The following is a 27,384-nucleotide window of genomic DNA, read 5'->3' on the forward strand; positions in this document are numbered from 1 at the left end:
CCCATGTCAGGTTTTCTATGCTTAGGGCAAAGGCTTCTCCAGGTGGCCTCATTAGTTCACCTGACCTATCTGAGCCCTAGCAAACCCATGGTAGGCCCTGGCTGTGCCCCTACCCACACTCCCCGATTTCAAAAGTATATTCAAAGTGAATCGACTCCTAAAAGCAGAGCTTTATGATTGTGTTTACTATTGTGTCTTTGGCTTTTACTATTAGTCCCCATTTTTGCCACATGAAATACAATGAAACCCAAGAACTATGTTTTCTTTCTCCATGATTAAGGATTTCCCCCCCTGTATAGAGCCTTCTTTGTCATGTTTGTAAGAATAGAATGTCAACTCATATTTTGTTTTTCATAAAATCTTCGCAAATGGGTTTCTTTGTATTGCTTCCAGAGAAACATTTATGTAGAGTCTACAGATCTATGTGAAAAAGAAAGGTCAGCTTCCCAGCCTTGTGTCAGGAGTGCTATATCAGGGTGCTTATGAGAGGCCAGTTCTTGGGCTCTCCTTAAGTAGAAATTTAGGGCAAAAAATAGGCTCATCCATTCCCAAATTCCACTAGCAGTAGGGTATGAAGTGCTCTGCTCTCATGTCATACCCTGGACATCTTTGAACACTGCAGAAGTTTGTTGGATCAGCCGATGTATTACTGGCTTTTGGTGTGATGGAAGTAAAAATGTAGCCTCAGTCAGAGGCTAGATGTTTTCTAGCCCAAAAAAGCAAATCAAACACGTTGTTTCCAGCTTTGCAAAATAAGAAGTAATTTTGGCAGCCTTGGAACCTGGATGGAAGATTTTTGATTTTTTTTTTTTTAATGAAAGTGATTGTGTATATACCCACAGGTAAATTAAAATGCTTGCTTCTTTAAGGACATTTTATGAAAGTTAAACGTGTAGACTGACCTGTGTAGAACTTTGTCCTTTTCTGCTTCAAACTTCAATCAGTGAGTTGTGCCAGCTGGCAGGGAAATGGACAATTTCTTAAAAAAAGGGGGGGGGCTCTTTTATTCATTGGTCAATAGAGGGGGAGGGTGCAGCTGTTCAGAACATCCAAATTCAGAAATTATGCCCCCCACCCAGTCCCTGAAAGAATCCTTCTTACATCTCACTCACCTTCCAGGATTCCTTTCCAGCCACCACCTCCTAACCAATGAACCGGCTCACCACTTATTTCCAGGTAATGTGTGGAAGCCAAATGCTTTTAATATAGGGTATTGGGTCTTGATAGAAAAATTCTCTAAACTGAAAAATTAAGTCTGCAATTTCAAAGCTACGTTGTGAAATTGTAGACCCCAGGGATGCCACACGTTGTTCTCCCATAATGCAATTGTTTTTAGCACCAAAAAACTGCGAACCAAAAGAAAGATTAACAACAGAAAAGAGGGATATTCCTTTGGCATTAGTTCCTAGGGAGAGAATTTTATCAGTGGGGTAGAAAAAAGAGAAAGGCATAGAGAGAAACATCTTTAGTGTTCAAATGACTTATGCAAGTAATGAATACAAGATACGTATGGGCATATTTTTTTCTCATTGAGTTTATTGGTACATTTTAGGTATACAGTACAGTTATATTCATCATTAGGATCTTGTACCTTTACATGACAGGTCTTGGTTCTCATTTTTTCCCCATACCCCTGCCTTCCCTTCACCCCCTCCTCCCTTCCCTATTCACAAACACTTTATTTCCATTTTTTAATTTTCTCATATTTTTTTCTTTTCCCTTATTTCCTTTCCACTACACTTCCCACTTCCCCTGCATCTTTAGCCCTTTTCTTCCTATTTCACACTGTGAATTATACCATTAGGATCTTATATACCATTATAGTTTTTCACATCAGAGAAACGATTTGGTATTTACACATGTGTGACTTATTTATTTCATTTAAGGGTATATCTTCAATATGCATCCATTTTCCTATGAATGACTAATTTCTCATTCTTTATGGCTCATTTTCCATTTTATAGAAAAATCACATCTTCTTTACAGGCATATTTTCTGAGACGTACATTAGTAGGATGCTAGACAAAATATAGAATGTATTTGAACTTCAGACAAACAAATAATTTTTTTATGCTTAAGTATATCCAAAACATTTCATGGGGCATACTAGATTTTTATTTGTTAAATCTGGAAGTTCTACATGTGTTTTCAATACTTCTCCAACACAATCTCAACAATAAATGTTTGCCAAGACCTTTTGGCATAATGGTTCAATTCAAAGGTGGCCTCAGGAAGCACAGCCTTGTATCTCTCATCTCTGTACCCACAGCCCCCCGCTCCATCTTTGGTAAGTCAGGCTAATGAGTATTTTTTTCAAAGCTAATTGAAGGAATAAAAGAAGTATGGAAGATGATGATTCTTATAATCTAGATAAGAATGCAATCTCATATATAAAAAAAGAAATGTAATATTATCTTATTTGGAATTTCAAATGTTTAATTTACTTACTAGATCAGAGCACTGAAGTGACTTTAGATACTAAGTGAGTTACTTTCACTTAAAAATTAATAAACTAGGGGATGGAGCAATTTTATTTTTTTAATTTTATTGGTACATGATCTGTTTTTTGTTTTTTGGTTTTTGTCCCTGCACTAAGGATTAAAATCAAGTTCTCTCCACTGAGCTACATCCACATCTCTTTTCACTGTTTTATGGTTTTTTGAGATAGAGTCTCTGTAAATTGTCAAGCTCACCTCCTACCTCAGCCTCTCAAACAGTTGAATTATAGGTATGCACCACCACACCTGATTTGACATGATTATTTTGATTATCTAACTTAAATTTCTCTACTAAATATGATCTCACCTATATTCTTACATGTATTCTAAGGTTCTAATCAAATAAATCATGTGTCTTTAATTCCCTTATTTTTGACAGAGTTGAATTTGATCAAGTAGGAATGAATGTGCACTAACTAGTCAGGTATAACCTAGAACCTTATTATAAAGTAAAAATTACTATAGTTTTCAACCAGGCATGATGGTGCACTCTTATCATCCTAGCACCTGAGAGGCTGAAGCAGGAAGATTTTGAATTTGAGGACAATTTGGATTACACAGAGAATTGAAGGTGAGCCTGGATTACATAGAAAGACCCTGTCTCAAAAAATATACATATAATCATGCATAGGTATGTATATATTAAGTTTGATCTATATTTCTTTTTTAAGAAATTTATAAATAAATTTGTAATTTATTACTTTCATGTATAACAGCATTAAATACAATAGCTAATCAATGTATAACAGATTTCCAGTATGAAACCTAGACATTTGTAATTTATTATTTCTCAAATATAATAATAAAACATAAATAAATTACTATAATCATAAGTTCATATAGCAAGATTATAAGACTTTATATACCATTTATAATTGAGATTATGTATTCTCTTTCTTCTTCAGAGAAAAAGCTTGAAGAATCATATAAATTTCTGAAGAACAAAATCCCAAACACTTTCTTATTTAGACTTGTAAGATTAACCAACACTGGTCTGTTTTTCTTGCTTGCTTGAAGCAGTACCCACATTGAACCCAACTAGTTGTCTCCAAGCAGAGTAACCAGAAAATTGGGGTTCACATTGAAATAAAAAAATTGATAAATTTGACTATGTTTTAAAAACTGCAACAACTGTATGATAAGCAATACCATAAACAGTCATAAACAACATCATTCACAAAATTAAGAAACAAAGAACTGATGGGAGGGTTACCTAATACATAAAGGCCTTGTATAAATCATAAGGAAAAAAGGAAATACAAACAGTCCTAAATATAATAAAAGATGTACAATATCAGTCATAATAGAAATTTAAATTAAAAATTCCATGAAATACTATTTTCATCCATCAGAATGGCAGAAAACTGAGTCTTGATAAAATAGTTTAGGGCAATGCCAGTGGGAATGGGAAGCCCTTGTTTATTACTGATGGGAGTATAGATCAGTATGAAAGGCAGTTCGATTTTGTCCATCAATATTACAAATATCGATGTCCATACTATCTGACCTAGTAATCCCATATACATATTTTTCACATGTGAGAAATTAAGTATAAATTTATTAATTGTGATACTGTTGTAGTATTAAAAGTTTTTTTGGTATTGAGGATGGAACTCCGATCCCTGTGTTTGCCAGACTGGCAGCGGCACCATTGAGCTAAAGCCCAGCCCTGGAACATTTTCTCAAAAGCAAGTAGTTAAATATGTCATTGTCCATCCATACAGTGGAACATTATGCAAGGGTAAAATGACTAAGAAAATTCTCTGTACTGACGTAGATTCACCAATAGATCTGGGAACATCTTGCTAATAGCAGAAAGGGGGATTAAGCAATACGTATCTGAAAGCTTAATTTTATTTACATAAAGAAACTGATAAGACATATAAAAGCTTCATAGAAATGGTTACTTATTTCCAGAGGTGGAAAGGATGTACTAGAATGATAAGGAGCAGGATCTTCCATATACCTGTGTGTGTGTGTGTGGGGGTGGGTGGGGGTGTGTGCTTGTGCCACATGGTTATTACTTTTTTATCAGCTAACTAACAAAAAGAGGACTGGCTTTGCCTAGTTCCAGAAACAAGGAAGAACTTGGCTTTGGGGGCAGTTTCAGGGGTCAGACTGAGGAGTGTAGAACGTGAAGATGGAGAACGGTGAGAAACCAGATGAAAAGATGCAGGAACTACTGTAAAGGGAGGCCGACCAAGCGGTGTGCCAGAGTTCGTAGGAGAGAAAGAGAAAGTGTCGAACCAAAGGCTTAGAACACAACTGGTGCCTGGCAATCCCCGCAGAGGACGGATCCCAGGAAGGAATCTGAGGTAGATAATATCTCAGAATAAAGAAATGTCATAAACAAGATGAACATTTCTAGAACACAAACTGTATCTTTGGAAAGCAAAACAAAATAATGTCATCACAGTGGCACTCATTTTCTTTCAAGACCAAACCAGCACCTGGCTCTTCGCCTTTTATGATAGCACTCAATTACCAAACTCAGGAAATGTGAGCATCTCATATTCATTTGTTTGAAAACATTTAGCATTCAGTCAACAAATTTTAAGCCCCCAGAATATTCCAGGCACAAGGACTCAAAGATAAGTGTGACTAGAGCAACTCCTGTCTGGTGAAGTAGGCAAGTACGTCAGTGACAGGGTTGTGAGATATTAAATTCCTGGTAAGCTCTGTAGTATTGGTTAGTACGCCCTAGATTTGACTAAGCATTAAATTTTCCTGAGGCATTTTTAAAAAGCAAACAAAAAAAATAAAACCCCCTATAGTTTCTTAGGCCCAACCTTAGGCCAATTGAATTAAAAGTCCTTGGAGAGAGCCTTGGTAATCTGTATGTTTAAGTTCCTCTTGAGAATCTTCCAACTAGGTAAATTGGTGAAATAATTGATCAGTGCAAACAGGATCCTGTGGGGTCAAAAGAGGAAGTTCCTGGGTTGGAAAATTAGCAGTGCTTCACAGCAATGTGCAGGCCACACCTTACTGAGCAATTGAGTAAACAAGTAGAAAGAACATTCCCAGCAAGGCTAATTCAGGAGAAGGCCTACAAGTGTGAAACGGGGAATGTTTGGGGCAGGAGCCTGGGGGTTGTGGAACAGTTGAGAAGTCTTGGACAGTACTCTCAAAGCCACAGGGACTTTAAACTGGGGGTATGCATTCTGCTGGCAGAATGAGAGTGGCCTAATGAGAGACAGAGTCCAGTTTAAAAAGGTGTCAAGGAGGTTCCTGGGAATAATTAGGTAACTAACAGTAGAGGGATGGATGGGTTGAGTTATTAGCTACATTGGACAGGTTTTCGTGATAGATTGATTCTTAAGAAAACAAGCTGGGTGTGGTTCCATACAACCATAATCCCCCTGGGAGGCTAAGGCAGGAGGCTTGCTTCAAGTTTGAGACCTGCAGTGAGGAATTTGAGAAGAGGAACCAGAGAGGAGGACAGAAGGCTGAATTCCATCTTGATTGGGCTGAAATTTAGTGGCTTGGGGGTGGGACATGGGTACTAGGCATTCGGATATCTGAAGATAAGAGATTTGACAATCACAGCATAGAATATCGGATAAAGCCTGGGATCTAGCCTTCACCTTCTTACCTTCCACCGTGGATAACCCAGCAAGAAGGCCCCTACCAGATGCCAGCACTTTCATATTGAGCTTTTCAGCCTCCATAACTATGAGAAATCAATTTAATTCCTTTATAAGTCACCCAGTCACTGTAACATGGAGACTAAGCACACACAGAGTGAACATTTGCATAAGTCAGATTTTTGTTGTTGTTTTGTCTTCTTGATTTTTGTAGTGCTAGGAATCAAACCCAGAGCCTCATGCATGCCAGGCAAGTGCTCTTGCTCCGAGCTACACCCCCAGTCCAGCTTTTTGATGAAAATATTTCAGAATGGTAATTTCAGGACACTCCATAGTGGATAACTGTTTTTCTGTTTTGTCTTGTTTTTTTGTGTGTGTGGATAACTTTTTTACTTCAAAATAGTGCATATTTTTGTTGGCTGTCCTTTAAGTATTTGTTTATATTTGTGGGAGGAACATAGTGGACTAATAGACTTGAGGAAATACTCAGTACATTCAAATAATGTGTTACATACGTAAAAGTCCGATTCAATAGTTTACTTGGATTTAGGTGCTAACTTTGATATCCATATTAACATATGCTTAGTTGATTCTCAGAGTATGAAAAATTCACCAGAACTATAATCACAAATCACACAGTTCTTTCAAGCAGATTTCAAATCTTTTACAAATGTACTTGTGAATGGAAGTTTTGTTTTTGTTTTTGTTTTTATTTTATTTTTTTTTTTAGCATTTGAACACGGGGGCTCTGTACTGAGTGAGGTCTCAGGCTTTCAAGTAAAGAGCCCAGTCATTACAGGTGCTACTTTAAGAAGACTAGAACACATAACATGAAAGTGGCTCTTACAAAAGTTTGGAGCATGTCACTTAATTTAATATTAGAACTAAAGCATATGAGTCTGTTTAAAGGTGTCTATTCTAGGCTCAAGGGCACTAAGATTAAGAGTGTAAGTGCTACCTGCCCTAAATTATCTGAATAAGATAAAAGGGGCAGCAAGAAGCTGTGAAAGTACCCTGTTACGGTCTTCCGCCCTGCCTTGGAGCCAGCTGATTATGCACTGGAACCTTTACAAACTTTAAGCCAAATAAACCTTTTCCCCTTAAGAAAGAAGGAAGGAAGGAAGGAAGGAAGGAAAGAAGGAAGGAAGGAAGGAAGGAAGGAAGAAAGGTGTCTATATGTCAATCAACAAAATATTTATTAAACTTCTATTATCCATTCAGTAAGTAGGTACTGAAACGTGGTAAAATCCAATTTGACCATAATTGCCACCTCTTTTTAATTTTTATTTTTTTCCTTTTATTGAGTTTATTGGTACATTTAAGGTATACAGTTACAATTACATTCATTATTGGGATCTTGTACCTTTACATGACAGGTCTTGATTCTCATTTTTCCCCCTTGTCCATGCCCTCCCTTCACCCCCTCCTCTCCTCCCCATTTACAAACACTTTATTTCCATTTTTTCATTTTCTCATATTTTTTCCCGTATTACCTTTCTCTGCCCTTCTCATTTTCCCTACACCTTTAGCCCTTTTCTTCCTATTTCACACTGTCAATTATCTCATTAAGATCTTATGTACTATTATAGTTTTTCACACCAGAGAAACTATTTAGTATTTACACATGTGTGACTTATTTATTTCACTTAGGAGTATATCTTCAATACGTATCCATTTTCCTACGAATGAATCTAATTTCTCATTCCTTATGGCTGTGTAGTATTCCATTTTATAGAAAAATCACATCTTCTTTATCCAGTTTCCAACTGATGAGCAAATGGGCTGTTTCCAAGTTTTAGCTATTACAAACTGTGCCGCTATAAACATTGGTGTGCATATATCACTGTGATATGATTCTTTTAATTCTTTTGGAAAGACACCCATTAGAGGGATGGCTGGGTCAAATGGAACCTCCAGTCCCAGCTCTTTGAGGTATCTCCATATTAATTTCCATAGTGGTTGCTCCAGTCTGCACTCCCACCAACAATGGAGAAGGCTTCCTTTCTCCCCGAAATCCCGCCAACATTTGTTATTGATTGATTTCTTGATAGCAGCCATTCTTTGTGGGGTGAGCTGCCACCTCTTTTTTGTTCTTGCAATAATTAGCAAGAATTATAATCCCACAATTTTCCAAAATAAACTTTAGTCTTAATCTCTTCAAGATTCTTGTGGAACTAAAATTTAGACTTTCTCTAAATTGTTGTGCTTTAAAATCTCATGTCAGTTTCTTTCGGCCTGGTCCTCTAGGACTGTATGAAATTGTACAAAGCTGTATGAATTGTATCCCCTACCCTGCAGAGTTGACAATGAAGTTTAAAACATAGGATTTCAGTCTATGAATCTTTAAAATGTAGAGTATAAGTCTAAAACATGCACAGGTACAATAGCTGCAGGAATTCGGGCAAGAGACATCAGAGAAGGCCATGTAAACCCACTAGGGTTTATGCTGCTTGAGAAACAGGCAATATGTGGATAGTTGAGGACATGGAGAAATTTCCAGTTGGGAAGAGCTGATTTGTGTATATTGAACCATCCCTTTATCCCTGGGATGAATGAATCCCACTTATTCAGGGTGTATGATCTTCTTGATGATCTTCTGCATTTGTTTGCCAGTATCTTATTAAGGATTTTTCCATCTATGTCATTAGTGAAATTGGCCTATAGTTCTTTTTTTGGGGGTCAAGGTGATGCTTGCTTCCAGGAATGAATTTGGGAGTATTGCTTCCCTTTCAGTTTCATTGAAGAAGGGCTGGGGATTTGGCCTAGTGGTTCCACTGCCTGCCTCAGAAGCACAAGGGCCCAATTTCGATCCCTGGTAGCCCCCCACAAAAGAATGAGCAGCTACTCTGCTAAAAGTGTCAATTAAGTCTAGAAGTCTTTTGGTGGCGTTTTTTGGGTCTGCAATGTAGAGTATCATATCGTCAGTAAATAATGACAGTTTAACTTCTTCCTCTCCTATCTTTATTGCTTTAATTTCTTTCTCTTGTCTAATTGCTGTGGCTGTTTCCAGAACTATATCGAAGAGGGGTGGCGATAGTGGGCATCCTTGTCTTGTTCCTGATTTTAACGTGAAGGTCAACACTCAAAAACTTTCAATTTTGTTGATTGATATTGGATTGTTTAGAATTTTTTAGGTCTTTTTTCAACTTTGGTAACTCATATTTATCTACAAATCCAGTAGGGTTTAATTCTGTAGTGAACAGAAAGCCATTTTAACTTGAGTTTAAAAGTAACACAGATTCAAGTGTTTCAGAAACTTGTTCTGATGGTCAGTTATGAAGGTCAGTCAAAGGCCTTGGGGACAAAGGAGGGTAAGATGTAGCAAAAGCTTCAGAGCCTTGAGGAGTAGGGCTCACGGGAACTGCCCAGAAACAAGGTCCAGAAAGTCAGCTCAGACCATTATTTCACCTCAGTGGAGGTCAGTTTCACCAGGAGGAGTCCAGGGTGTGTGGCCAGGAAAATGAGGAAAGCCAGAGCTGGAAAAGCCATTCCTAGGTGAATCTAAGGAGTAAAATGTAGTCATGCCTTAGTTTTGTGGGCTGCTATAATAAAATACCACCAACTGGGTGGTTTATAAAAAAACAAATGTTTCTCCTCACAGTTCTGGAGGTTGGAATTCCAAGACCAAGTCTGCAGCAGATTTAGCATCTGGGGAGAGCTGCCTTCGCATTGTAACCACACACAGCAAGAAAAGAGCCAGGAAGCTCATGGTGCCACTGTGAGGGTGCTAATCACCTTCATGAGGATTCCTTCCTCCTGGTGTAATCATCTCCCAAAGGGCCCACTTAATATCATCACATTAGTGACCAGATTTTGGGAGAGGACACAAAAACTTCAGACCATCTCAGTCTATAAGTAAAACGTCAATAGGAAAGACTCAGAACAAATTCTGTTGCAGGGCATGACACAGCCAGAGTGTCATCAGGAGACCTGCTCACTGTGTGCTGTGGAGACGGGCCTGGGAATGGAAGTGGAAGTCCTAGGGACTCAGACAATAAAGGTCCGAATAGGAATGTTGCCAGTGGAAACTGAAGGAAAGATCTTATTTGAGAGAATTCGTGAAGAAATCTCAATAGGACTTGTAGATCAGTAGACAGGAAGGAGAGAGTGAATCCTTAGTTTAGTTATCTCAGGAGCAAGCTAAATTCCAAATGTCAACTTGAAAACTAGTCATTTTGCTCTTGAAAAGAGTTTTGTCATTAAGAACTTGTTTCCATAAGGAAATGTTTTTAAAAGTCTAATAATATGGGAGGAGTATTGCAAGACCTATATACCCTGAAATCAAAATCCTTCCTTGTCTTTTTCAGTACAAATGTGAGCTTTCCCCATCTAAACCACTGCTGATGGCTCTTGGAGCCCAGGTGTGAGGACTGTGAACACCCATGCTATGCAAGCCTTTCTCCTGGAGGTCCTGGAAAGTAACTCCACACATATGTGAACTTGAGACTTCTAGCTGTGCACATCTCCATCCAGGTCCATCCTAGGACCAGATGCGATTTGAAGATTATTTGTTCCAAAAATATTTACTGTTTTACCTGCAAGGAACTCTTAATTGCTTCTCTTCCATGGTCCTGTGCTAAAGCCAAAAGATATAGCCCTTTTGAGTTTTTTCCTGCCAAAGACTTTTAGATCTTTGTACTTTTCCTTTCTCATTCTTTATTCTGGGGCCAGGGATTTAGGTCAGTGGTGCCACTGCCTGCCTAGTAAGTGCAAGGTTCCAAGTTTGATCCCCAGTACTCTCCCCCACAAAAATCCTTACTCTGATCCCCTATAGGTAATATTAAGGCCTCATATGTCATAACAAGAGGTTTTGAGAAATCCACTGAGTATAGTACCCTCATAATCCAGTTACCTTCTAAAAGCCCCACTTCTAAACAACATGAGCCATTTGGTGGGTATTTTAGATCTGAACTCTAACTAATATGATGTGTTACCCTTGATCCCCTGGACTGGCTGGAGCCAGAGGAAGAAGTGCTTGAAGCAAGTTCCCTAAGAAAAATTAGGTGAATTCCAGAGCATTTGAGCAAAACAGAGACCAAAAGCTCAGGACATATGACTATGGCTCAAAGTTGAAAATGCAGTAAAATTCCTCAGTGTCATAAACCCATCCTTCCCTGCTGAGTACTGTATCTGGAAAGGCCAGAGCTGGGTTGCTCTCCAACCAATGGAAATTCCAGCATTTGTACCCTTCCAGATGATGCCTTGCTTGTCACTGCTGCACAACCTCTGGGTTGACATCTACTGTGAAATAAAGAATCCAAAGGACCTCTGACACTTTGAACAATCCCGTGAGGAGAGGGGACATTTACATGTTTCCTTGGCAAACATGTAAATGATGCTTGCAAACTGCATTTGTCACCCAGTATTGTCCAACAATATGAAAGTTTTCAGGTGGTTGGAGAAAAAAATAATACTGTAGGAAGCCATATGGAATTTTTTAATATCTTAATTTTTAAGATGTCTTCTACTATATATATTTTTGGTTATCATTTTTTCACAAAATTCAAAATTTTGTCCATTTGATATTGGTCTGTGGTTTATTTCCTAGTGGTATCTTCAAAGAGTCAAATCAACTTAGTTGTGGGTACATTTTTGCCTTGAACTCCTGTTTGATTCATAACATTAATCTATTCAGTGAAACTCTCCATGGTAGGAAATGGTAAGAAAGATAATTTTGGGTCTTAAAGAAATTTTACATTCATTCTACAACTTTTTATATGATCATAATTTTAATTTATAAGTTCAAGATTTGGACATTTTTATATCATCCAATAACTGTTTAGTGAATTATTTAATTTGCTCTTTTCAAGAAGTTGTCATCTTATTTGTCTCAGTTGTCACTACTGGTATTATGTTACTGGCTACCTTATGTGGTTATTTCCTTTGTAACTCAAGAATAGTTTAATAAAAAGTAAAACCTTGTACAGTAAAATTAGTGATTTTAAGGAAGTGTGGTTAGCCTAATAAGGAATGCTGTAATTTGGAACTGAAAGGTCCCATAAAGACTCAAGTGTTCTCAACCTGCCAAGCACTGGGAATAGAAGGTGAGCATCACCATGCCTGGCTGGGCCCAAGTATTTTAAATATCAGGATTTGTTACTAATAATCAATCTTAAAAATAACTAATTTTAATAAAAACAAAATACTACCATAGTAATGCTCTTGTTATCCTATAAAAAGGTATTCAAATGATTTATTTGACAAATTCACTATAAATGCTTTAGTTATGTTTCACTCATTTATAAGTACTTTTGAAATAAATTTAAGCTTTAAAACACACTTGGGCCGGGGATTTAGCTCATTGGTTCTGCCACCTGCCTCACAGGCACAAGGGACCAACTTCGATCCCCGGTACAAACACACACACACACACACACACACACACACACACACAAAGGTCCAAGTGTTAAGGGCTTAGTCCTTAACTGTGGCACAGCTGGGAAACGATGAAATCTATGAGAGATAGAGCCTTGTTGGAGGTGTGCCCTTAAGGGGATATTGGGAACCCAGCCCTTTCCTCTTTGCTGTTTGTTTTCTGGCCTTCAGGAGATGAACAGGCCTTCTCTTCCACAGTCTTCTGCCACGACACAGTGCCGCCCCAGGTCAAAGGGCAAAAGGGCAAACAACTAGGGATCCAAATCTCCAACATTTTGTTCCTTTTAAGTTGATCTTCTCAGATATTTTGTCACAGTGGTGGAAATCTGTAAATATGGAACACAATTAGTAAGCATATTTTATTGCGAAAACTGTATTTATGGAATTGGATTTCGCAGTTCTCACCTCCCCTTATGTATAATATCTCTTCACATAGAGTACTTTAGAACTATATTTTCCTCCATATGATACTTATTCCTTTATATATTATCATTATTTAAATTTAGTAACACTTTTTCACTTAATGCGCCCCAATCTACCATTAACTACAAGATTAAAATCGAATTTTAGGGCCAGGGATTTAGCTCAGTGGTTGGTTCTGCTGCCTGCCTTGCAGGCTCAAGGACCCGAGTTCGATCCCTGGTACCAAAAAAAAAAAAAAAAAAAAAAAAAAAAAAACTGAACCTTAGGTGCTCAGTGGGTGGTATTTGCATTGGAGTTGAGTACTGCTTCCAGACTTTACTCGTATTGTCAGGACGCCTCTCTCTGGAGGTTCCCAGGGATGTCTGTAGCACACTCAGACTCTAGGTAAGGAGATGAATATCATGCTGAGGAGAATATATGGCAGAGATATTCCCTTCTGTGGCACCTGTTTCCAAAAGCTGCTCTATCCTCTCAACAGACATTTTTTTCTCTGATGGAAGTCATTAAGTGCTAGAAAGAGTAACCATCATAATCAAGTGAAATGGTGTGCATTTGAAAGGCAAACCATGTGGAACTCAATACATATCATTATATATTTTAGAGGGACTAGTTATCATAAGGCTTTGCTCTCAAAATGTCAGGGCTATTAGTTTTTTGCTATTGCCGTTGGTTTTTGGTTTGGATGGATTGGTTTGTTTATCATCCTCTTGCTTGTAACTTACCTCAAGACTTTCTTGTATCCACATATCTATGATCTCTTTAGACATCAAGAATCATCATTTTGGCCTTACCAACTATGGGTTGAGAAATTCTTTCTACTTAAAATAATATTAATTTTCAAATTTAATTTTGAAAAATCATAGTGTAGAGACAAAATGAAAAATAATCACCTAAAATTGCTAACCTTCAAGGTAATTAGTATTACTATTCTCTTTTTTGTCCTTGATTTCCAGACTTTTTCCTACTCTATCATCTGTTCATATAGACATATTTTAAGTTAAATTAATGTCAACTTGCTGTGTAAATTGTGTTTTCTTTTAGCCATATGTTATAATATATTTTCAGATCAGTAAACATTGATGAACATAGTTATCATACAGATGTGCTGTAATCTAGTTAATTGATGGACAAGTTTCTTCTTTCTGATTTCACTACTTTAGATCATATTGCAATTAATGGGCCAGGGATTTAGCTCAGTGGTGCCGCTGCCTGTCTCACAAGCGCAAAGACCTGAGTTTGATCCCCGGTACTATCCCCTCAAAAAATCTATTACTATAACTGCTTTAGAAAATTATTCCTTTTCTGCATTATGATGTTGGAATTCTTTGAGAATCAGAGAGACTAACAGAGAAAATCATGATGAAGCACTGTATTTTCTCAACAAAATTTGCATAATTTTATTTCCATGGAAAAGAATGTGTTTTAGACTAAACTAAAATTGAAGTTTTTTTTTTTTTTAAGAGCGAGTTTGTTTAATCTTCAAGATTTTAAAGCATATTACAAAAATAAGGATCCGGGAATTAGTTCAGTGGTTCTGTCACCTGCCTCACAAGCTCAAGGACCCAAGTTCGACCCCCAGTACCAAAAAAAAAAAAGAAAGAAAAAGAAAAGAAAAAATATAATGAGAATCATAGATGTCTACAGTAAAGCATAAAACTGATTTATTACAAATATGTAAAGGGCTCAGGTATAAATTGGTAGTAGAGAGCTGCCCAGCCGTGTGTGAGGCCCTGGTTTCACTCTCTAGGACAGCAAATAAATAAATAAGAATCTTAAAAATAAATTCAAACTTTTAAAAGATGCTCAAAGTAAATGGAAATGAAGTATAGTATGTATGAATTTATAAATAAATTATAATATAATATTTTAGATCACAGATATAATTATGGAAAGACATAAAATTGATCATAGAAACACATTTCAGATGCACCCCCCAAAATAATGCAGTTTAATTGCATCAAATAGATAAAAGTCAGAAGAGCAATTTTTAACCCAGGCATGAGTGATGATCAAATTGAAGACATCATTAACAAGATTTTTGCATATTTTTAAAGCAATCTATAATATGACATCAATAGAAATTTTGTGTGATATATAATAGGTACATATCAAAAGAAAAGCAAGTGAACAGAAAGTATATAATTAATTAAAATTTTACTATACAAAATATAGAAAAATACGGATCAACATATATTTTTAAAGATTGGATAAGGCCTTTACCCAATTTGCAGCTTTTTTTCCCCCATTACCAGGGATTGAACTCAAGACCTTGCACTTGTGAGGCAGGTGTGGTGCCACTGAACTACATCCCTGGTCCCTTATAGCTTTTTAATATCAAAAGAGATGAACGCACAAATGTCATAAGTAACTTACTGCCTGGAAAACTGCATATTCTTACAGGTAAATAAATGCAAACCAATCTAGGAAAAACACAGCAAAGTAGTATTTAGAAATATATCTAAAATAGCTGGGGATTTGGCTCAGTAGTTCTGCCGCCTGCCTCCCAAGCACAAGGGACTGAATTCGATCCCCAGTATGAAGAAATATATCTAAAGTGGCAACCTGGTAATTTAGTTTTGTCTTTCTGGAAAATGAATTGGCATTATATAAGGAGACTTAGAAAATGGATAATAAGTCATGATACACAATCATTCACTTCTGATTATAAATTTCCCAGGAATGAATCTGAAAGAGGGAAAAAAATGTGTAATATTTGAAACCTTTCTTAAGTAATGAAAATGAAGTAGGATGATCTCATTGTCTACATTTTAATGTAAGATCAAAATCCTTAATATACTTTCTCATTTAATCCTGAGTGGGGAACTACAGCACAGATCACACAGCTGGGAGTGGAAAGTAGGAGCGCTGCCTCACAGGATGGAGACCTCAGCCACATCCCCACTTCTGAATGATAGCGTTCAGATCTGAAATAGATCACAGTGCCAGTCTACCTAGCTCTCAGCTCTTGAGCTGCAAATGAGATGATACATCTGAAAGTAGGGCTTCTGCAATGGAGCTGATGAGTGATAGTGAGATAACTAAGGTTGCTGCTTCCTGAAAACAGATCTTCCAAAGCCACGTGGAGTATGGAAGATTAGAACACTTGATCAGCAACCAGTGAAAGCATAGCGCAGGAGTGGTGAGGACCAAATTCAAACAGGATGGCATGGGATTGTAATTAAAGAAGTAAAGTCGTTATCTTCACACTGCCTGAGAAGCAGTACTGTTTAGAGAAAATCTAAAAATCTACCCTTGCTTGTTTTTTACTGAAGATACATCCAACTCAAAAGAAACCTTTGAGCATCGGAAAACCTACCCTGACATGTGGTTTCCAGCTTCCTCATTCCTTCAGGGGTTTTCCTGACATGTCACTCCTTACTGTGATACTCAGCTTGGATTTGGCTCTGGGGATGCCCAACCCTACCATGAAATCACCTGAATTCCCTAGGTTTTGTCTCCTAGGCGCACAAAGTCTGCCATGACCCAAGGTGCCTTACCCTGGTTCCAGAAGCCTCCTCAGCACTCTCCTTCCTGCTCCACCAGTGGCAAGCAGGGTGGGTCCTGCAGAAAGACAACTGCAACCCAGGGCCACTTGACAGGTTCCAGACTCTAGTAAAATGCAAGCTGAACTGGGTAACAGAATATTCATGACAAGGGAGTGAGTTTGGGGTAGAATAAGGAGGCTATAAGTTGGTGCACCTTGGTGTGGGATGCTTCCTGACTGGGCATTAGTGGCAACAAGGACAGCAACATCTTGGGGAGCGGGAGTGGAACTCATCATTTCACATGAAGTGCTGTCCTGCCCACTCTCTGATCTGATCATGAGTCCTGCCTCCCCAGCCTTACCTGAAAGAGAACGCAGATCCCCAGACTCCTTGTCAATATGGATGATTCAGACTTCAAGCTGCCGTCATTTCTCCAGATTAAATACCACCTGTGCCCATGAGATTCAACATGCTACCGTGTGTCTGTAATTTCCTTGCTATGTGATTATGGATAATTATTTAATCTTTTCAGTAACCCAGAGCCAAGTGTTTGCACTCCTATTCTTCAGAGGAAGATATAGAGATTCCTCTATTAATAAATTTCCCTGTGTCATAGAGCAAGGAAGCTACAAAATAGGCTTAACTTCCAGGTTTGGATGATTCCCAACTCCATACTCATGCCACCGCAGTGCCTGTTGGAGGGAAGTTTTCTGGGCCAGAGACTTGGAAAATGGTAGGGATTTTTTGCAAGTTCTTTCTTGGGGTCCTAGCACTGAAGTATGACACCAACTTTGTAGTTCCTGGGCCACTTCCTGTTAAGTGGCAGGGTTAGGCAGTTTGCTGAGGATGTCTTTGTGCTCCCATGTGCACACAATGAAGGCAGTCTCCCCTGTAACGTGTTTTATTTTCTATAGAATCTTTTTTTTCCCCCTGATAGCCACTTTCTTTCCAAAGCTTAGAACACCACCACTTTTTCTTTCAATAGCGTAAAGCTTTCAGCAAAAAGTTTTTGGCTGCTCCACCCTGCACAGTTCAAATATTCAAAGCATCTGCTTCTATTTTATTTTTGTTTGCTTTTAGCAAAACATCAAAGTGATTGTGAAATAAATAGAAAGAAAAATACCTTACTAAACCAAGAGAGCCAAGTACCTGGCCATCCGAAGACATTTTGTATGTTTAAGCATTTTTAGACTTACAGAAAATTTGTATGAAAACCCATGATAAAGATGCAATTATAATACTTCTTAGAGTAATTCTTCGTGATTATTTGGAAACTATTTTTAAAAGTTAAAAACTTGTTGGGATGGCACTTAACAAAGTCATAACACATTCTTAGAGAAAAATAGCAGAGCCTAGAGTATAGTCTGGATCTCTGCCTGAATTAATAAAATATAATTTAAGAAAAAAAGATGAATTCCATCTCTGCAGACATATTAAGCTTTCATAGGGGTTCAGGGCACAGATGAGCAGCAGAACTGCAGTCTAATCCACTGTGCGGTTGAGATCAGTCTTCTCCATAAAAGCAACAGTGTTGAAAAAGACAATTACACCACTTGAAATCTTTTTATTTGTTTTGGCTTTTTGAGACCGAGTCTCACTCTGTGAGACTTTCTAACTTTGAATTCACAGTCCTCCTGCCTCAGCCCCAAGTGCTGGGTTTATAGGCATGCGCTACCAAACACTGCTGAAATCTTATTTTATATTTTCTTGTTTGCTTACCTTTTCTGATAGCTCATGTTGTGTGTGAGGTAAAATTTTACTATAATAAAATACATATCCAAAGTTTACCTGCAGGAAGGTCAGCAAATGTAAGTGCCTATTTGTTTAATCCCTTATCAAGGCCTAGAGAATTGCCATCAGCTGCTGTTCTGATGTGGGAGATTAGTTTTCGTTTTGAGGTTTTCTATAGATGCAATCACACATACATAGCTTTTCTGTGAGGTTTCCTTGGCTCGGGATAGTATTTTCCCATTCATTGCCATCGGTGTTGGCATGTATCATTAGTCCATTTCTTTTGCCTGCCATGTATTATTCTATTTTATGAGTCTTCTACAGTTTGAAGTAGGTTTTTTTTTTAACTTTTGGGGTTTTTCTTGGGGGTATATCTTACTGATGTCCAGTTTGGTTTGCTTTGTTAGCCAAATACAGTTGCTAAGAAAATTCTTGAACAAGTCTTTTTGGGGGTACATCTTCCAGAACAGATGGTCATAGGGGAGATAAACATTTTGTTTTGTGAGAAACTTCCAAGTGTTGTCCCTGGATGGTTGTACCCTTTACACCTCTACTGTTGACATCGGAGAGTACGTCTTTGCCCCCATCAGCTGTTATCAGGGGCATCTTGTTTTGGTTTTAATTTGAATTTCTCTGATGACTGATGACATGGAGCATGTCATAGTTCTCTAACAAGCAAGTGTATATCTTTCTTTATGATTGTTGAAATCTATACTCATTTTTTAAAAATGGTTGGTTTTTTTTTGTTTGTTTGTTTTTTTGGTACAGGGGATCAAACTTGGGTCCTTGCACTTGAGAAGCAGGTGCTGGAACCACTGAGCTAAATCCCCAGCCCCCAAAATGGGATTTTTTTATTGACTTGCAGATGTTCTTTACATAGCCTTACACACACACACACACACACACACACACACACACACTCCCCACACACACCCTGCACCCAGGGAGTGAGGTTAGTCACTTAATCTTGTCTTTCTTTCTGCCCAAAACGTTGCCAGGTATTCTGCTTTGTTTAGTACTATATTCCTAAAGCCTGTTTGCCCTAGCATGTAGTAGGAGCTCAATAAATATTTACTGAAAGACCAATGAAAGAACAGATGGACTGACTTTTGGACTTGATTTTCAGACACTGTATTCTTGAATTTGGTGGCACAAGAAAGTGAAGATGGCGAGGGAAATAGAGAAAAGGGAAAGTTAAATGTTAATTTTGAACCATATAGTTTATTTGACCCGTGAATGCAGCAGACTTTCAGGGGATTTGTTCACCCAGGAACATCCTGGTAGAATATCTCATGGATACAGTAGTGTAATTTGTCCCCACTTACGAATCCTCCAGTGGAAGCTATCACTACTGCTTAACCTCTGCGTTCTGTACTATGTCTCCACCACTCTAAGACCTTGAACTCAAAAGGTCCAACTGGTGGATCCCTCTGTGCTTTCAGTCACCTTTATCTTGGCCCCAGTAATTCACATTCCTGTTGAGTGCTCAGTGGTGAGCTCTGCCTCAGTAGCAGGCCTGCTCCACTAGTGTTCTGTCTGTCTTAATCCTCTCGGAAGCTCTTTGCCCCTAGTTTTGAAACCATTTCTCTGGTCCCAACCGTCTGGCTCTAGTAACTCCTGTGTGGTCCTAAGTAAGTAATAGTCACTGGCACCCACATTTGTAGAGAACTTTGCCCTTTACACAGTATGTTCATATACATTATCTTGTGCCAACCTCCACATAGTCCTAATTGTAGCCCTTTTTGTTTTCCCAAAGGAGATGACAAAAAGGTGAGATGACTTGCTCCAGAAAATGTATTTTGCTATTGTGTAGCCAGAATTTTTTTAAAAAATGTCCTCTAGGTATTGTTCAAAAAGTATTGGTGCTTTCTTATCTATGGCTGTGTACATGTATGTTGTTTAAGAGGTTTGTAGATTTTTACAGTTCAGAAACCCTGATTGTGCCTATTGTTAGAGATTCAGCTATCATGCTAGATATATATGGTTCCCAACCTGTTTATTTAACCATGGTTTTGAGTTAGATCATATCTTTTAAATATATAGATCATATATTTTTATCTTTCTTTTTTTATATTTTTAAAAAGTCCATCAAAAACTGTATTTTGCTCAGTTTTACCATTTTTCAATCAGACATATTAACTTACAGTCAGAGTAAGATTGTCACTTCTCTAGGCCAACTTCATTACAACTAAATTAGACTTCAGCCCTCAAAACTGATAATGTTTGTTTCTGATGAATTATTCTGTTTGGACAATCAGAAAGTCCATACATCCTCAGAGAAAGTGGAAGCAAAGTTTAGTTCTTGTAAGGAAGTGGTCCTCTGAGCTCAGGACTGAACCCTTACCTGGTCCAGCTGTTTGGGTGGGAGCAACAGAGACACAACTAGTTTTCACCCCTTACTCTGAGACCTGGGCTTCTCCTGGCTTCATAGATGGGCTCAAGCAGCACAACCTAGGATTTCCTCAGCTGCTGCAGCATTAGTGTTGTCCCATGTTCAAGTTCTTTGGATGTGGGGAGAACATGCATTTACAGACATTCTTCTGAGCACTATCTAAGGTGCACAGCTTAAAATTTTAGGCAGTCAGAACTCATATAGCATCAAAATATCACAGTTTTACTTTCAGAGGATCATGGCAGACATTCTAATGAAGCAGTGTTTGTTTCTAAATTAGTAGAATTAACTATTATTCTCTTTGCCAATTGTAAAAGAGGAGATACAGTTGGAGAAACCTATGAGTGTAAGTTGTTATTGCATTTATAATTTTAGTTATGAAGCAGACTGTATTGAATCAACCAATGAAATATCATACAATACTTGAAAAATAATTATTTTGTGGGAATGAACATTCTTATGAATCACAGTAAGAGAAAGGAACAGAATAAAGAGTCACTGTATATACACCCAGCTATGAAAACATATGCATGTAGCTAATGGCTCAGGGTAATCTGTGGAAATGAAAAGAAAATATATATAACAGAAGGGGCAAGTTTAAGTCTTCCTTTTTAAAAATGTGTTTTGCAGAAGTTTTTACATACTAGCTTTTCAAATAAAAAGTTAAAATGGATTTAAATTGTCACAGTAAAGAATGTGTAGTTTATTAATCAAATATTACTCTTGGTCTTGGTTTGTAGGAGAACCAACAGAAATCCACCAATGTAGTCTATCAGGCCCACCACGTAAGCAGGAGTAAGAGAGGGCAGGTGGTTGGAACAAGAGGCGGATTCCGAGGATGTACTGTTTGGCTGACAGGTATGCCACACTGAGATTGCATGCACGCACGCACACACACACACACACACACACACACACACACACACACACACATGCACACACACTGTGTATTAGCATATCAAAATGAAAAAATGGAAATAAAATGTTTGTAAATGGGGAGGGGAGGAGGGGGTGAAGGGAGGGCAGGGACAAGGGGAAAAAAATGAGAACCAAGACCACCTGTCATGTAAAGGTACAAGATCCTAATAATGAATGTAACTCTACTGTATACCTAGAATGTACCAATAAACTCAATGAGCGAAAAAATTAGCATTCCATATCAACTCTGTCTGTCTGTCTCTGTCTCTCTCTATATATACACACACACACACACACACACACACACATACACATATATACTTTAATTAAAAGAGAATATGATGTACAATTTTAAGAAAATTAGTGTAATGTATGACACACAGTACACAATTCATTTAACCACAGGGAGGCTGAGAGCTTTAGTAGAAAGCTTAGATGTTAGTCCTTATCTTACTATCAGTGAGAAATAGATCCAACTCCAGGAATACAGCCTGATGAAGTCATTGAAAGCCCCTACTTGCCAATTCTCTCCTCTTTGGCAGGACAGAATTGTGACACCTCCTTTCAAGTCTAATAAGTTCAGTAATTCTCATGTTCATCCTTAAACAAACATACCTGGGAGTGATGAGTAGGGCTTTCCTAATTAGCTGAGAAGCATTTGGCAGTCCATAAGGCTTTGGATGTTTAGAGATACTTTTCTTGTTTTCTGATATTTTGATATCTAAGAGACTATTTCTTTAATATAAATAATCATACTGTAAGAATCTGCACAAGAAGCATAATGAGATTTCCATTTAGCTGAGCAGTGCCCTTTGCCTACAGGAAAAAAAAAAAAAACAACTTACTTCTACTGGTGACCCAGTGATCTTCACCTTTGCCTAGGAAAAAAAAAAAAAACAACTTACTTCTACTGGTGACCCAGTGATCTTCTTTTCTAATTTTTTATAGCCACAGAATGCCAAAGCTAATAGTGACAGAACTAGAATTTGAACCTATCATGACCCAAACCCCTATCATGAGAACAAAGTATATACTCAAGCTGTAAAAATATATACTTATAGCCAATGGCTCAGGGTAATCTGGGGAAATTTAAAACATTACATTAGGAGGGGCAGGGTTGAGTCTTTTTCAAAATGTGTTTCACACAAATTGTTACCTATCCACTCTGAGTACAAGGTAGAAAACCACTTCCTGGGAATGAGTCTAACATACCCTCGACTCAGCATGAAAAACCAAATCCCTTTCATGGACACTACTTTTCAAAAGGTGAGGCGCCCAAGTGCAAAAGTATGTTTAGCCAGATTATGAAGAAAGGGAGGTGCCGTTATCTTCTCACCAAGACAAACGTTATTTTTAACCTGAGGAGAATTCTAAAGAATAGGGCAGGCAGAGACCTGCTTTGAATCTTTTGTTGTTATTCTAAGTCTTTTCCCTTCCTGTCCAAATTAGCGTTTTTCTTCTTATGGTTTTTCAAGTTTCTTTCTGGTGTCTTTGTTTTCCTGGTTCCATTAGTACCTGGGCTCCTCATCAGAAGGACTTTCTCCAGCCTCTATGGTGAGGGTAGACGGGGGGCCAAGGAGCCTACTGTGCTAAAACACATGGTACTCGTCTGTCATTATTCCTTGGATATTTTCTGCAACTCCCTCTAAGAGATATGATTTGTAGCAGCAGATACAGCTGTGTCCCAGAAGTCTCCCTCTGGTTATGTTTGGCTTTATGCGATGTTTACCCACGAAAACAACTTTGGTGTTGGGATATGCACACTGTCCATTTTCCTTAATTGGAACTCCCTTGAAAAGAAGAAAAGGAAGGGTATAAAGGATATATTTCCTTTTATTTTTCTTATTCTTAAAAAATCCCATTGTTATAGTTTACTTTTTTTTTTCAGAGATAGGCTATTGATCAGAAAGACCAGAAAAAATAAAATACTTCAAATCCAGGGATTCTTATTGAGACCCAGCTCAACCTACATTAGCTGTGTGACTTTGGACAAGCCAGTTACCTCTCTATGCCTCAGGTTCCTTCTTTGTAGAATGAGCATTAGGATTAGTACCTGCCTTGTGGAGGTGTAAGTAGAATGAAATTTTAAAAAGCATCAATGCATTTAGCATGGTGCCTGGTGCACAATAAAATCCTTAGGAAATGTAATTACTGTTACCCTTATAGTATATTAAAAAAATTGTGCAGTCTAGTTAGATACCATTACTAAGATTTAGCTCTTTGTTTTTCTGAAAGCTGTCTTCTTTCATATTTCTGACAACATACTAGAGATTCAAGATGCCCATTGTCCCTACCCTCAACTGGACGTAAATTCTAAGAGGAATTTACCACCCAAATCTTTATTCAAGTGAAACTGGATAACATAATCTGACAACATATTGACATTTAAAAACATCTTTTATAATGATTTACCAACATCTTTAATTAGCCACTTCTTGTTATGTTCCTCTGTCAAAGCCAAGGGCATAACTTTCAAACTTACCTAAAAATATAGAAGCTATTTACTTATCTTTTGTTGATTACCTTTTTTTCCCAGTTTCCTTTTCTCACTGTCCTTTGTGTCTGTTTTTCTCTTATTCTTTACTCTTTTGTCCTTTTTCATCCTGCTGTCTTCTCTGTATGAATTTCTTGGTCTTTTTTTTCTTCCCTCCAAACCTTCCCATTTCCATGACGGGTGTTTTTCACAGTGGTTTGGCACCTTGGAATATTCGACTGGTTCAGAGACCCTTAGGACAAGTGAATTTTAGAGGACAATTTTTCTAGGGTAGTTTAGATTGTGAGCTTGTAAGTAATTTTGGCAGATCATATTTTTCCCTTTTCCTGTACATTCTCCCTTATCTGGAAATTGTAAAGTGTATTCCTAGTCATTGTACTTTGACAGCAGGGTGTAAGGCACATGGTAACTATATTCTCATGCAAATATCCTAAGGCGTTTTTTTAGACCTAAGAATATAAACACTCCCAAAAGCTCTAAATAATTCTACAGCCTAGTCAAGGTGACTCTCCACCTTCAGGTTTGGAGAGTCATTTTCAAAAAACTGGGAAGCCAAAATAATAACATGCAGGCTTTGATAGCAGATGGCTGTTCAGTGACAACCACAAGAGAGGTGGGCTTTCCAGCCCCAAGTCCTTCCTCTGTCTCCTCCACTCTGTGTAATTGTTGCCATGTGATCCAAGACCAGTGATACCACGTCTTTGATTTTCAAGAGGGGCTGGAATCTGGGTTTGTATGTACAACTCTCTAATTTTTAAAACCCTCTGGTGGGCCAGGATTTAGCTCAGTGGTACTGTACCTGCCTTGAAAGTGCAAGGTCCTGAGTTCAATTCCTGGTACCAAAACAAACAACAACAATAACAACAAAAACACTGTAGGCAAAAGAGAGTACACCACAGATCAGATGGATGTGTCACCTCCACACTCAGGTCTATTTATTTACTCCACTAACTTTGAAAGGCTAAAATCCTAATAGGGGACAAAGAGTTATTTCAAAACTTAAAATAAATGCAAATAGTTGGCTTATACTTTTTTCTAGGTTTTTAATAATTTTGATTTAAGATAAATCAAATGATTGGAATTGAGTTTAATTACATTAAAAGTACCAAATTAGTTCAGCATTTATCATTTTAAGCAACGAGGGGCAATGCCAATGTCTCTTGCCTAATCTGGCAGGTCTCTCCGGTGCTGGGAAAACAACAATAAGCTTTGCTCTGGAAGAGTACCTCGTCTCCCACGCCATTCCATGTTACTCCCTGGATGGGGACAATGTCCGTCATGGCCTTAACAAAAACCTTGGATTCTCTCCTGGGGACCGAGAGGAAAATATCCGCCGGATTGCTGAGGTGGCCAAGCTGTTTGCTGATGCTGGTCTCGTCTGCATTACCAGCTTCATTTCTCCATTCACAAAGGTAGAAGGATTTGGCACTGACTGCAACTCTCGAAACTGCTAAGGATAGAACTGGGGTGAAGGGAAAGGTGCACAGGAATATTGTACTTTCAGTTTCTTCATCAGTTCCTCCTCCCCAGTGTGCACTGTCATTTCCTCTGTTTACTATTAGCTGTTTAAAGAAAGTTCCTTCATCTCCCGATGTCCGGGCTTTGGTTGACATAAGCCTTTTCACATTCACAATTACAAGGGACACTTGGTCAGAATTGAAAGGAAGGAAAAGTTAAACAAGAACTGTAAAGCTCTGTAATTTCAGTTGTGTGAAAAAGAATGTTTAACTCATCAAAGAAAAACACAATTCACTGCAAGGCATTGGGTTATATGTATTTAATGTGGTCATCACTGGGGTGTTGTCTCACTCTTGTTTTAAAACTAGAAAGTTCTGGGAGTTACAGATAATGTGCTGTGTGCTTTGAACACAGCCTATGAATGAAATTGTCCTGTGTGGCCCGTGCTGTCCTGCTAAGAGGGGCTGTTTTTGGTGATTTCTCTGAGTGGCTCTTTTTTGGTGGTCAGGGGGGATCTGGGTTGAGATTGAACCCAGGCCTGTTGCACTGAGCTACATTCCCAGCCTTTTGAGATTTTTATTTTGAGACAGTGCTGCTAAGGCAGTAAATTGCCCTATGATGGCTCCAACTGTGATCATCTTGCCTCAGCCTCCTAGAGTGCTGGGATTACAGGTGTGCAACACCACACCTGACTGAAAGTTCTTGAGAGAGGTGTGTTTCACAGAGTGGCATTTCCGGACTTTATAAAGGTACTCTTCAGAGCATAAACCCCAGTGTTCTCTCCAACATATCGAGTGCCAGAGCACTCATATTTTGTGACAAAGAAATTTTGCCGTAATCCATTTTCTATTGCTGTAACAAAATACCACTAATTAATAAAGAATAGAGGTTTACTTGGATTATAATTTTAAAGGCTGAGAAGCCCAAGAGCATGGCACAAATGTCTGCTTGGTGTCTGGTAAGGGATTTTTGGCTGCATCTTAGAAAGGCAGAGGGGATCACATGATGAGACAAAGCAAGTGGTCTGTGAAGGGTTCTTTTTCCTATAAAACTACTGACTGCAGGGAGTTTCTACCCTAATGACCTTATTTAGTTTTAATTACTTTCCAAAGGGTCCATCTCCAAATACCAATAACAGAGGAGTCTGTGATTAGGTTTCTAACACATGAAATCTGGGGCACACATGCAAACCTTTCTTTACATTCTTAAACACACTGTTTTTCAGGATCGTGAAAATGCCCGCAAAATCCATGAATCGGCAGGACTGCCATTCTTTGAAGTATTTGTTGATGCACCTCTAAATATTTGTGAAAGCAGAGATGTCAAAGGCCTGTACAAACGGGCACGTGCTGGGGAGATTAAAGGTATTGAGAATTAACTCTTTTATCCAAAATTGCCTGTGTTACATATATAACTTTTTATAATTTCAAAATATATTCAATTATTAAAATGTGGGGTTTTCTCTGACACCTCAGCCATAAAATGGACATGTGTATGTGACTCTTGGGTGGTGTGTTTCAGAGTTTTCCCTCTTGTTTTTCTTTTCAATTCTTTTTCTATTTTTTTTTCTTTTTATTGAGGTTATTGGTACAATCTAGGTATACAATACAATTACATTCATCATTGGGATTCTGTACCTTTACATAATAGGTCTTGATTCTCATTTTTCCCCTTGTCCCTGCCCTCTCTTCACCCCCTCCTCCCCTCCCCATTTACAAACACTTTATTTCCATTTTTTCAGTTTCTCATATTTTTTTCCTCTCCCTTATTACCTTTCCCCCACCTTTCCCACTTTCCCTACACCTTTAGCCCTTTACTTCCTATTTCACATTATTAATTATCTCATTAGGATCCTGTGTACTATTGTAGTTTTTCACACAAAAGAAACTATTCAGTATTTCAGTTAAAGAAATCTCTGTATGAACATTAAAAATAGGGAATCCTAAAATAAAACTAAAAAGGAAAGTAAAAGAGAAAAGGCAATGATGTAACATCAAAATAATCCTTAATTCTGGAGATGAAAATG

The 27,384-nt window shown here is 38.0% G+C and overlaps 1 protein-coding gene across 3 annotated transcripts in view; it reads left to right on the forward strand.

Annotated features, from left to right (window-relative positions):
* The first annotated feature begins 1,058 nt into the window (after positions 1–1,058).
* The window catches only part of Papss2 (3'-phosphoadenosine 5'-phosphosulfate synthase 2), a 56,045-nt gene continuing 29,719 nt past the window's right edge, over positions 1,059–27,384 (forward strand). For 2 of the 3 annotated variants that reach the window (XM_010604982.2, XM_010604983.2), the window contains exons 1-4: positions 1,059–1,176; positions 21,229–21,346; positions 25,077–25,312; positions 26,584–26,722. In XM_010604982.2, the coding sequence (XP_010603284.1) occupies positions 1,150–1,176; positions 21,229–21,346; positions 25,077–25,312; positions 26,584–26,722 (520 nt within the window). In that variant the 5' untranslated portion in view covers positions 1,059–1,149. Of the gene's footprint in view, positions 1,177–17,053; positions 17,099–21,228; positions 21,347–25,076; positions 25,313–26,583; positions 26,723–27,384 lie in introns of those variants that run through there. The other variant, XM_010604984.2, reaches the window with a different exon arrangement.

This window comes from Fukomys damarensis, unplaced genomic scaffold, assembly GCF_012274545.1.
Source record: "Fukomys damarensis isolate Sample0158 unplaced genomic scaffold, DMR_v1.0_HiC HiC_scaffold_20, whole genome shotgun sequence".
NCBI lineage: Eukaryota > Metazoa > Chordata > Mammalia > Rodentia > Bathyergidae > Fukomys > Fukomys damarensis.